The 13450-nt window shown below is 35.6% G+C and overlaps 1 protein-coding gene across 1 annotated transcript in view; it reads left to right on the top strand.

Moving 5' to 3' along the window:
* HECW2 (HECT, C2 and WW domain containing E3 ubiquitin protein ligase 2) overlaps positions 1-13450 on the top strand; it is a 205516-nt gene that overhangs the window by 133023 nt on the left and 59043 nt on the right. Inside the window, exons 14-16 of the mRNA XM_025039312.1 lie at positions 3039-3173; positions 6435-6537; positions 8064-8160. Coding sequence (XP_024895080.1) covers positions 3039-3173; positions 6435-6537; positions 8064-8160 — 335 coding nt within the window. The remainder of the gene's footprint in view (positions 1-3038; positions 3174-6434; positions 6538-8063; positions 8161-13450) is intronic.

The raw sequence follows: 13450 nt of genomic DNA, 5'->3' as shown, positions 1-13450 counted from the left end.
TTTTTTTTTTTTGTAAAAATCTCCTTGTGTAAGGGGATTGTCCAGAAGAACCACGTGACATTCTGTTTATATCTCATTGGTCAGAACTTAGTCTGGGTCACACATACCTACAAGGAGCTTGGGAAGTGTAATTTCACTGGAGCCTGTGCATGGACTGTAGCAAGAAGCATGTGATCCTTAGAAAAATGTCTTAGAAGTTAAAACTGTTATTAGTAATAACAATAGTAACTCACATTTAAGGGGTCACAGGTACTATGTTTTAAAATGTATATAAACCATTTTATTTAACCTTTCTTTGATGTAGGTGTTATTATCCCCATTTAACAGAAAAGAAATTGTAGTTTAAAAGAGTTAAGTAGTTTGCCCAAGGTTATGCCTCTAGTAAGTGGTGGAGCTAGAGCTCAGAACTAGACTTGTCTTTTTCTAGATCCCAAACATTTAATCACTATTTTGCCTCCCACTTCTCGAATTTTAGTATGTTAGTTTATTCATATCTCCAATAGGATGTTTTAAAACTTTCTATCCTATTTGCGACTTTATAGGCTTTAGCTCTTTACCCTTTCCACCCAACACACACACACAAACACACCCCCTCATTTATATTTTTTTCAAATCTTTAAGTATTTCTATGCTTATATAAAAGAACATGACTTTTAATACTTAATTAGCTAATTGTGAGTTGTCTTTCTGTATTTTGGTCAGGAGTCTGCATATTAGAGTTTTGGCAATTTATTTACAGAGCACCCTTTCTCTCCCAGATGCAGCCCTAAAAGCTACTGGGGGTAACAGGATGAGTAAGAAAGAGTCCCTACCCTCAAAGCATTTAAATGTAATTCTTTAGAGGATGAATTTTAGACAAGTCTCTTAACATCAAATTATACTATGATACTACATGTAAATCACAATTGACCTAGATGTGCACACCCATTTGTCCTTATAATTACAAATGCATCATGGTTACCTCTGAATGGCCACCCATCCCTTCAAAGCATTCTCAAGAAATTAGGTAAACAGACAATTTTATTTTATAACTCTTTGTATTTTTCCCTTAAACAACATGGCTTATATTATTGTTTTAGTAATATAACTTAATCTTAACTTACATAAAGTAGATATGGGGTCGATTATAACCTATTATTTTGAAATGTCCATTTGTAAAAATGATTGAATTCCTATTTTATGACATTTTGAATAGTGGCAGAAATAATGTACAAGTGTAATAGAAACCCAAATCAAATGGGGACCAGACATGACATTTGAACCAGAGCCTACCAATACAAGCCTGTGTAAGGTTTATCATTGGTGTATTTTTTTTTTTAAACAAAATCAGAGAAGAAAGATGTTCCACCTGACAATTAGGGTAAAAAGAGCATTACCTGGGGGTGTGAGGCTAGTGACACCGTCTCCTACAAGACTTCTATTTAATCTAGTCTTCATTACCTCGAAATGGGATATTGTGAGAAGGGACTGGCAAGGACTCTAATTCTCTCCATTTCTCTGCTTTGTTTTCTAGTGCATCTACTGCTTAAAGTTATTTCTTTACAAAGAAGTCATTTTTTTTCCTATTTGGGAGCTACCTACAAATTATTTTGCCCTGTTTTTTGATTATGTATATACAGAAATATTTTATTTCATAATGGGAAGGGGATATTTTTTATAAGCATAAATGCATTACCTGCCCCTGGAGTTTGCCTAGATGTAGTCATTATTAGTCTTTAAGGTACTTTGTTAATTGTGCTCCATCAGTTTGAGAAGTCAGTTCCTTTTCATTTAGGCTATTTAATATGTTATCATGTGCCCTGACACTTGATTTATAGGTAATGAGTCTCCTGGATCTGCTAATAGTCTCTTTTATCTTTGATGGCCTAATTAACTTTATCTGATAATGGAAAATGTATGTTTTCTAATTGCCATTGAGGTCATGGGCTTCATTATTACCTTGAGTGAATTTTACTTTGAAAATTTATACCTTTTGGTTCCTAAAGATAACGATAAATAGCACTCATATAGAGCTTTAGAATTAAACAAGATTTTTTAAAAAAGGCTCCTCTACATTGTATGCAATTCTTACTGCAGCACTGAGCAAGTGATTTATGCTCATTCATGATTTCATGTCACCAGAGATTCTGCAGTAAACATAAACATGGTTTCCTCCCTCTTCTCAGATTATGGGGGAGAAACGTTTATTATAAATGAGATGACATGTTTATATAAGAAATCTTATGCAAGTGCAGAGAACTTAAGTGGCTTGCCCAGAGTCATTGTATCTCACAGGATTTCTGGGGATGTGTATGATCGATGATTAAACTGGAAAGGCAAATAGGAAGGAGATTTTAAAGTCTTGGAAAACTGACCAGAGAGCAGCGTTTTTTCCTAAAGATAACGGATAGCCAGTACAGGTTTGGACTGGAGTGGTGATATAATCAAAGCATTTAGAAAGAATATTCTGATAGTGAAGTGACAGTTAAATGAATCATGTTGTTGATGTAGAACTGAGACTATTAATACTATCTAATAATATAATAATATATATAAAAGCCCTGAAATAATGGGATAGTAGTCAGGACAAATAGAGGAGACACTACAATGGGAAAATGGGGAGGACTCTGTGGCTGACTGCATAGGAGAAAGAAAAGAGAAGTCAATGATGTTTGTAGGTTCCGGTGATAAGAACTTTGTAATAACTATGGGTAGTAGTAAGAGCTTAAAGAGCATCAGTTAAGAGAAGTCCAAATGTCCATTCATATGACTTCTTTCTAAGGTCATATCTTTGATGACTATCTCGTAGAGTATTTTCTAAAACCAGGAATAATGTTCCTTCGTGCTCTCTTCATTCATGATCCAATTTAAGCATGGCTTTCTCACTTTGGTCTGTCCTGAAGGAGTAAGGAAAAATTCCCCCCAAAGATTTAAAATTAGGAGAAAATGGAGCTAAGATCGTTACTCAAAAGCTGGTCTTTTCCTGAATGCGTGAAATGGTAGGCCTGCTAAGACAAGTGTGTTGTGCGTACTGACTGTTTGAGTGGATTGTTTCCTAGGCATTTTTTGTTGACCACAACTCCCGAACCACCACTTTCATTGATCCCCGGCTCCCACTGCAAAGCAGTCGACCCACCAGCGCGCTGGTCCATCGGCAGCACCTGACGAGGCAGCGCAGCCACAGTGCAGGCGAGGTGAGTCACCAGCCTTAGGAACCGACCTGTGGCTGAGAGAAGCTACAGGGATGTGGCGCTGTGTGGACTTGTGCTGGCTTTTCATTATTGTTTTATCTTGTTTTCCTTGCTTGACTTAGAGATTGTCATTTGGAGGCTGAAAGTGTTGGAATATTGACAGGGCTTCTTTTAGAAACATACAGAACCTTAATGATGGAATTTTAAAAAGCAGGATATATGAGGAAAGGTTGAAGAAATTAGAGGTTTTCTTAAATTCTGAAGATGGTGAGAGAGAATACATAATATAATAAAAAGTTCAAGAGAGGATACACACCCTTTAGCATACTTAAGTGAAGCTTCAGAGGAAGAAATGAATGTAACTTTTAGTGGGCTACAATTCGGTAAAATGTGAGGAAATTTCCTTAGTAAGGGTTGTGGATTAGATTAAAACCTAGGGCCAAGATATGGAATTGTGGTGTTCTCACTAACATTTTTTAAAATTAGAGGATATCTGGGAGTTGACTTATGTACTCTAAATGCCCAGAGAAAATGGGGAAATTAAGAAATATAAAAAGCTCTGCTTTTTGTCTACTTTGCTAGTTTGCAGTGACCAGTGGTAACCACATGAGGGCTTTCTAATAGCCTTACCTCCCCCTTCCTCCAAAACACCCCAACAACTAAAGAAAAGAAAAAAGAAATAATCTCTTCCTGCTTCCCTTTTTCATTAGCACCTTAAATAATAGGAACGTTTTAGGTCAAATTTTTTCCTCCTTAATACGGATTTATGCTTTGAACATATATCATCACTTAATATACATTGTTTCTAAAAATTCCTTTAAACATATTTAAGATTCTTTTCCTGCATGCCTTTTCCACATCTGTGTCCATATCATATTTTCAGTATTATGTTTTAGGTCAAATATTATTGTACCTTCTGTTATAAGAAAAGATTATGAATACAGTAAATAACTGGATTTGATTCATCAAAATTCCAGTCTTAGAATTTCCTCTCATGATTTACATACTTGCTCTAATGCATCCTGTGTGTTTGCTGGTTATAAGTGCAGACATAGAAGAGTTTATATGAGAAGCTCATATAAAAATAATATACAAATTTATTGCAGGATGAAATATCTACAAAAATATTTATGTTTTATGAATAGCTAATAAATCTTTACCTTGCTGTCATATAAACTATTAGTGGTGAACTAGATGATGCTAACAGCATTCCTCTTAAAAGCAGAACAGATCTCTCACCTTTAGACCTTGTGCATGATATGTAGCATGGTTAGAGCCCTGCCTGGCTTTGTTACGTGGCCAGTGCACTTTAGCCGTTTGCCCTAGCTTGCCTTCACAGTATAAAGCTGACTGTTCAGTCTGGTCAGGACTACATGCACAAGATTAAGAACAACACTTACATTTTCTTTCAACCCCTCTGCCTCAGAATTTGAATTATTTTCGTGGTCTAATAGTAGTCTATTGTGGAGCGGGATCCTAAGGTACACATTAAAATTTGAATGAAGATTTCCCTTTGTTTTGATGGAAACTGAGCAGTGGACCAGAGATACCCCATAAAGACTCAGCATTCGGCCCCAGTGTTGTTAAACTTTTGAAAGGAATGTGCTTCCTGGCCCAGAACATCGGAGGCATGAACATCCTACAGCTATATGCACATTTGTTACTGTCTGATGGTCTGGTTCGAAGAAGTGGAGTGTCAAGGAGAAGACCTTTGGCTGTTCTGGGAAATGATGATACATAGCAACATTCCAACAGGAGGGAAAATATATGTAGGTATATTGAAATAATAAGTTCTGTGAGTGACAAACAAGGTGTAGTTAATGACTGAATCTCTGCAAGAGTGGCTGACTTCATTCCTTAAAGCCAATAACTCAGGAGAAGCAGAGTGAGACACTCTTAGTTACATACACAAGTCTTTCCAGACACTCTCTTATACTTATTTAGTAAATATTCCAGGTAGTAGAAACTTTGGTATCTCTTCTATCCAAAAATTAATACTTACCAAACGTCTACAGTGTAGAAATGTGCGTTCCTGTGTTCTTATTAAGAAGAGAATATATGAAACTAACCGTAATGCAAAAGAATACAAATAGGAGTAAAAAGTGCTTTATAAACTGATAGTAATGGCATCTGCCTTATAAATGTACATCAAGTGCCATGGCAGCTCAGAGAAGGTCACACTTAATGCCAGCTTGAAGGTAAGGAAAGGCTTCATCCAGGAGTGGCTATTTGAACTATGCTTTGAATGAGTGAGTGCATTCTTGAAGGATAAGCAAGCAGTGTAGGGTGGGGATGATATTTCCAGTTTTAGGGCCTTTAGGAAAACCCTCACCAAACACCTAACTGATGCAATATGATAAAATGTTTGTGAAGGTTTGAACGGGCGGGAGTAGAAGCTCTATTTTAAAATACCAATTTATAAATCCAGTAAGTTATTTTATTTTGCCTTTTGTTCTCTTATTTTCTTATACTACTGTTCTAATGTCGTCTTAAAAGACTTCTGTAATATGTGGGGAAATGCTAAAACAGAAGCTAAAGCAATGTTAGAGTTTTCTGGTAAATACTAATAGGCATTTTTGTTTATCTACTTGTATATATGAGTTTCTAAATCTATAATAAGTATAATAAATAATTCAGGTCAGGGCAACCCTATTTAGCTCCTCCACACCTGCTATGATTAGCTCCCTGGTGTGGGAGGTTCAAACCAGAAAGAGCTGTTGTGCTGGGTGCTCTAATAGGCACATAAAATTGCCTCTAAGAAGATAATACACCAACTCAGAAACCCACACGAAGAGGGCTGCTCTTCAGCCTCTCTGCTGGGGCAGAGAATGACCTTACCTGCCGTGGCCAAAAGAAGGCATATCCTGGCACTGCTGGATATATTTTGGACTGCCTAGGTCTTCTCTCTGAATGCATTGTTGCAGATTTGTGTTCTGTCAAGGCAGAAGTTTTTCCTGATAAACATGTCTGCTGTTTAACATCTAAAACCTCAATAATTGTAAACTTATGGAACTGCTCCTCTACCACTGAGTAAATAGTCACTGCCCCAGCCCCTCTCGAGGACCTGGATGCCCCAAACCTTCCACTCAATTCAGCAACCAAAGCAGAGCTTTCGAGAATAATCCTCAGCTGGCATCAGTTCTGTTCAGTTGGTACTTACCAATGCTCGTTGTCAAGTATTTTGAACAACTTGGCTCTGGTTGCTGACATAAAGTACTCTAAGTCTTGGGGCAGGCAGAGTATAAATGATGCTCATGTTTGCAGGTAGGAGAAGATTCTCGACATGCAGGACCACCAGTTCTTCCCAGGCCATCGAGTACATTCAATACAGTCAGTAGGCCACAATACCAGGACATGGTTCCAGTGGGTATGTCATCCCTTTCCAGAAATCTTTATCTTTGCTTTTCATGTCAGTATGTACCATGCATTCTGTGCTGTGCTTCCCTGTTGTCAGCCTGCTACTTTTGCCTTGTACTGAGAAACTGTTCTATTATCCCTAAGAAATTGATTTGAATCTCAAAGCACTTATGTCTTACGATCCTATAGGAGGAGATTTTTTTTATACTACTCTATCTTTTCTGAGTAGAGCTGTTATAGTGGTTTGTTGACGTTAAAGAAAAATGTCTTTAAGGCAACTATACTATGTGGTAATTTCAAATTAGGCATTTGGTTAAGCATATTCTTGATATATATTAATGGTTGGACAAAATTTCAGTGGGATGTGAGCCTGTAGGCACTTCACGAAATACAAAAGCAATGATAGCACATCCTTAAGGATTTTTGTGGCAAATTTCAGAGCATAATTGTAAAATAAAAATAAATGGCTGTGGGCAAATAAGCCTGAAGAACAGCTTAATTGTTATTAAAAGGATAAGGTCGAAGTAGGTCAGTTGTCAAACTCTGAATCCCTAAGGCAGGTGGAGCGGACAGGCTGGCCGGGGAACATAGGAACTCCCTGCTCCATCTTAAATTTGAACAGCTCTCCATTTGTCTGTTTTTACGTTAACTTTTTTAAGAAAAACTTTACCATGAAATGTAATGTAATGCCCATGGCTTAAAGGAGTTTGACAGCCACTAGATAAGAAAATTCTTGGGTCAAAGTAAGCAGATTTTGCTTTATTATGTCATTACTAAGAGGATAGTAAATACTGAACACAGAATTTTAAAGTACTATAAAATTGTTGCTCAAAACGTTACCTAGTATCTGATCGTGGATAGAATGTGAAAAAATCATTGACAAATTTTAATTATAAAGGCAGTTTTATTATTGATATATGCTGAAATATGTAGTTAGGGACACTTTGAATTTAACAGTGAGATTCCATGTCAGCAAATAGTATTTTTAAAAAAGTTTATTCATATTTAACTAAAATGTGTATAGGTAGGCAGCATGGTGCAACTAAATTTGAACTGGCAAATGCCCAAAGAATTATACTTGTTTGACCATTTATTACTTTAGGTAAGCCATATTTCTTGATCATATTTATGAACACAAGAGTCATGACGGAACTAGGATTTCTATGTGGCTGATATTTAATCAGAAGATAGTTTTTCATTTCTAACAGTTACTTATAAAGTTGATTTTGGTACGCATTAGCTTAAAACAATTAGTATCTAGAATCTTGTTTGTGATCTCATTTGCAATTTGATGACATACGGCTCATCAAATGAGTTTAATGAGTGCTTAAGTAAGTCACACCTAATAAATCTATGTCCAATTCTCATATAATGGGGTAGACACAAACTGGAACTTAAGCTTATGTAGCGGCTCCAAACTTTGACTTTGAGTACAAGGAATATTTACCAGAAAAATTAATTTTTTAAAGTTTGGATTTATATGCACAAAACTAATACCAGATTTTTAAAATATTGTTATATTTTCTGATTTTTCAGCTTACAATGACAAGATTGTTGCGTTTCTGCGCCAACCCAATATCTTCGAAATTCTACAGGAACGCCAACCTGATCTTACCAGGAATCACTCACTCAGGTAACCATAATATCGGCATTTGGTTCAAGTCGTGTAAGCCCAACTCTTAAATCTTCAGTACAATGATAATCTTCTTGGAAATTCACTCTTTCTTTCTGTCATTCTGAACAAAGTCATCTTGTAACAGATACTTTATGTCATCGACACCAGGTCACTGTAGTCCTGGCTTTTCTCTATTAAGTACAAAGATTGAATAAAAATTAATTATAGAACCTAGAACCCTCTTTAAAGGTTATGAAAAAGAAACGAAAATTCACAGCCAAGAATGTCCCCTAGATGTGCAGATTATAATGAAAATAATAAGACACTAACCTTTTTGAGTATAGCTTGAGTAAACAAAAGTAACATAGAGTTTATTGAATTGAGACTTATTAAATCCTAGACTTGGTAGTCACATTTTTCCATAATAAAAACATAGTGGAACCCAAGGAGGGAATCTGATACTCTCCATAGTCCAGTGTTCCTCTGCATGAACCCTCTCTTTTAAACAACTTTGCAATACATCGTGCTTCAAGCTCTGTTTTACTTTCCGGAATACATGCTGTTCCTTTTCCCTGGCAAGTTTTTCTTTTCTGTGTTGGGAAAGAAAGATCTTTCCTTTAAAACTTGACACAAGCTGCCCCTACATGAAGATGTTCAGCTCTGCTGTGAACTCTTGTTCTCATGATCAAGGTTGGTATTGCTCAACCTCAGTGTTACAGCGAGATGGAAAAATGATGAGTTAATGCTGAAAATCTGATAAAACTCAAAGCCCATTTGATTTTCATGCCACCTTTACTGGTAGAAATATGTTTGCCCAATCATGCCATCCTGACTCACAGCAGTGATTCACAAATACTACTCGACTTAGTTGTGCCAAATGTTTTCATCAGAATCACCTGGGGAGTTTTATAAAGTACAAAATACCAGGTCTTATCTCCCACAACTTCTCTGTTGCCTCTGAATTTATAACCCCTGTCCTCCCACAGACCGCCCAGAAATTTAAATCAGGTCTGGGACAGAGCTCAAGCATTTAAAGTTTAAAAAACATATAATTTCAGTGGCACAGCCAGGTGTAATAAGCTCTGGTCTAGACACTAATTTGATAATTAATCGTGTAACAAATTGAGTTGTCCTTCTTACTATTTTGGTTATGTGACTTTTCTGCTTTAATTAGACTTTTCAGGTCTTTATGCTTCATTTCCAATTAGATTATAAGCTCATTACAAATAAAGATGTTACTCAACTCATAATTATTTCTCCTCCTTACTACTCAAATATCTAGAATAGCACTTTTCATATAGTGAATGTATGTATGTACGTGTGTGTGTATATATACGTAATAAATTACCGAATATCCTTTTTGTGATGTTCTCAGTCTCTCACAGCTTTTTTTAATGAGGTATAATTGACATACAACATTATATTAGTTTTAGGTATACAACATAATGATTCCATATTTATATATCCTGAAAAATGATCACCACAGTAAGTCTAGTTAACATCCATGACCATACACAGTTACAGAACTTTTTTGTATGATGAGAACTTTTAAGATCAGCTCTCAGCAAGTTTCAACACAGTATTATAACCATAGTCGCCATGTTGTACATTACATCCCCATGACTTATTTATTTTATAACTGGACGTTTGCACCTTTTAATCCCCTCCCTGCACCTGTTTCACCCACCCTCCAACCCTGTCAGTCTCTCATATCTTTAAAGCTACCATTACCTTCTAAAGTTTCTAAAGGCTAAAGCTACATATAATTTCAAGTATGACACTATAAAAGTTGCTTATACAGAAATCCTAGTTTCACATTAGTTAACATCTAACTCAAGTTTCAGTGCTTTACCAACTTGGTAAGAATTCTATTCTAAATCACAAAAAAATTATAAAAATGATACAAGTTATCATTTTGTATATTTGTATGTTACGGCATCCACTCAGTAATTTGTGATCCCCAGGAAAATCTTGTGTAAGAACTTCCAGTTAATAAAACTGCAGACATGAGCTCCTCAGTTGTCTAATGAGAGATATTAGAGACTCTGGGCCACAAAGCAAAACAAACAAACAAAATCCCTCCTCTTGCGCTAATCATAAAATAAGGAGAACTCTATTTTCTCTCTTTTCTACCAACTCCAGACACAATACACACACACACACACACACACACACACACACGCATATACACGCACTTCTAATCAATATCTGTTCTTCTGAAAGACCCCCATCCCCCACAAAAAAGAACAAGAAAGTGGAAACTCAAAGTTTTTACTTTTGCTCTGCTCTGCACATTATTATTTACACGAATGTAACATATCTTCAAATCTGCACTTTCAGAGAAATCAGGTGATTTAATCTACCTGAACAGGCCACCCAACATTATCATTATTCTTTAACAACTTGACAGAACCTTAACAGATCCTAACAAAGGGAAAAGCTGCAGACTCCATTTGGTAGCTTCCAGTTTTGGTTTTGTTTTTCTTTCTTTTCTGTTTTTTAGAGTCTTAAAAGTCTTTAATCTCCTAAAGATTGCTGAAGATTTTTATTTTTTAGTGATTCCAGTGTCCTCAATTAAGCACAGTCTTTCTTCTAAGGAAGATCTCACATGGTAATCAGTTGCTAAATTATTTGATAGGTTTTGAAATAAATTTCCATCTTATTCCAAAACTTATTTATAAGTTTTATTTATACTTTCTAAAACTGATTACAGAATTTGACCATAAAAATCATAGGCAGTCATGACAAGTAGGGGGAAGTAGGAACTTAAATCGGTGAGATAATGCCATTCTTCTTACACAGAATGTGTATACAGTGCACTTTTAGTTTCTGAAAAGCTTTTGGTAGTTAAGCATTTTACTTATCATAACAACATAATGGGGAAGTTTGTATTATCTAAGAGAACATTCTGTTTCAAATAGTTAAAAACCACATTATAAGAAGCATTCCCACAAATGCAGGGGTAGGGAACCAGCTGGGGTTCTTTAATCTCGTGTTTCAATGATATTTTTGACATGAGATTTATGCATGGAATAGAACTACTGAGTGTGTCAAAGGTAACTGTGACCCTTATATTCATATCCCGAGCAACGCTTCTCAGTAGCACAGTAGCTCTGTGTGCATTCTTCCTCTTCCACAGCACAGCCATTTTAAAGAAATATCCCTTCTTATTTTCTTCACAATGTGATGAGAAAAAGTGTTAGCCCTTGGAAAAGTCAAATAGGTATAACTCTTTACTTTGAATTTTTCCTGTTATGCTTGTGATTCCTCCTAAACCAGAGGATAACAAGCAGTTTATCTAGTTTGTATCCATATGTAGCTCCTCTTCCTGAGACTCCAGTAATGTATCTTTCCCTGCAGAATGGCTGTGGTTTCCATGCAATGGGATATGGCTTTGCTTCCAGCTCTCATATTTAAATCACTGCTCCCTCTAACCTTATCTATTATGCAAATGTGAATGCTAAGAAGTCGTCGTCTTTTTTTTTTTTTTTTAACCTTAGAGGAGGTTATTTCCTCAGAAAAATCAGTACCCTAAAGTCAGTACCACCTCCATCAAATGGGTATTGTCTCCACTGGATTCCTATATCTTACTATTGGTTCTCATTGAAAGACAGTAATCATACTAAGAAGCTTTTTGTATGCTGTGACATTAACATAAAAGCTAGAATCAAATGTTCTAATATTTTATCTGAAAACAAATATATTAATTAAAAAAACAACCTTTTAGCAATATTTTATAGGTGAATGTAATGAATACAAATTCAGTAAAATTTTTGCTATCAGTATTTGTATAGCATGGTTTTATGAATAAGAATCTAAGTGTTATAAAAGTGAATTAAGAATTGAGAATTTCGCCTCTTGTGTGATTATTAGGTCCAGCCATTAAAGCTATTCCCTATACTAGTCCTGCTTTTCCCAGGCATCAATGGTAATTATTTTGAGCTCCAGGCAGATTGCCTCCTTGAGTGCTTCCTAAATAAGTTCTCTTGCTATGAGGATGTAATCTGTGATACTTTTTTTATTCTGGTAAATTGATCCATTCCATTTTTTTGTCAATAGTAAATTAGTAACTTGGAAGTCAAGAAATTCTGAGCTGCAAAAGACAAATAGATACATATCTCAGGATTCACCAGAAAAGAAGCAACACAGACTATGACCTATTTCTTTCCATTATCTTGTTTTAAAAGCCCTGGAATTATGTTATTGCTCAATTATACTCTTATTTTTTTTTTTCATTTTAAAAATAGCACATGCCATTGTAATATTTTCAAACAATACAGAATTTTATGAAATAAAAAATTAAAGTTTCCAAAAGCTGACTTTTATAAAATAAACCCTGGTGTTCAAAATTTCTAATCTATTTCTTGTCCATTTTTTAGCAAGTGAATTTTTCTACATTTAATATTGCACTGGAAATATTAATCTCAGCTAACACCTGGGCTACTTGGTCAAATAGCATAAATTTACTTCTGCTGATCCTTATGCATTTTCTTGTTACAACCTGCCTGGCCCTCTCTCATAGTGTTCTCCTAATTTGTTCACTGCTCATTCGTATGTCTGAAATCAACATGACAAATTTTTTATCTTTGTTGTACTACATTTAGATAACAGGAAATATGGATTGGAACTATTATTTTCCTATGGACCATTCAGATAGGTATAATTAAAAGCACCTGATAAAATAATTTATCGACACCACGTAGTAATAGTCATTGGATGGTTCTGGTCTGTCTCTCACTGGGAGACCAGCATTAATAATGGCTCTTAGGAAGTGGTAGAATATACATCTTAAGAGTTCAGGTTTAGGGTCAGACAGTTTGAATTCTGACTCTGTAATTTACTTTCCAGATGCCTTTGAATGAAGCATTTAACCCCTCCAAAGTTATTGTAGTTTCCTTATCTGTAAGATGGACATAGGAATTTCTAACTTGCGGGGTCTTTTTGAAGATTAAATGAAATAATTTATTTAAAGCACTTAGTACTATGTAAGCAGCATATAACAAATTTAAATTAATATTATATTAGTCTGTTCTACCTTATTGTGTCACAAAGACACAGTTTAAAGTAATTTGCCTATAAATTACTCTGATTCTCAAAACCACTATTCCTAAGATTGATCATGTAATAAGTGGAATGATGTGAGCCTGTGGGTATAGTTAAAACACTGAAAGAGTCTCCTGAGTTCCGTGATTAACTTCTGTGTAAGAAGGCTTTCCAGTGCTGTGCTCATGCTGTTTCCTACAGAAAGCTTTGCTCTAAAATCTTTTACTTGTATACGATGCTCCAAGTCTACAGGGAGACCTGAGCC

Source organism: Pteropus alecto, unplaced genomic scaffold (assembly GCF_000325575.1).
Source record: "Pteropus alecto unplaced genomic scaffold, ASM32557v1 scaffold3, whole genome shotgun sequence".
In the NCBI taxonomy this organism is placed as follows: domain Eukaryota; kingdom Metazoa; phylum Chordata; class Mammalia; order Chiroptera; family Pteropodidae; genus Pteropus; species Pteropus alecto.
The sequence above is the reverse complement of the archived record's forward strand: the minus strand, read 5'-3'. Positions and strand labels throughout refer to the sequence as shown.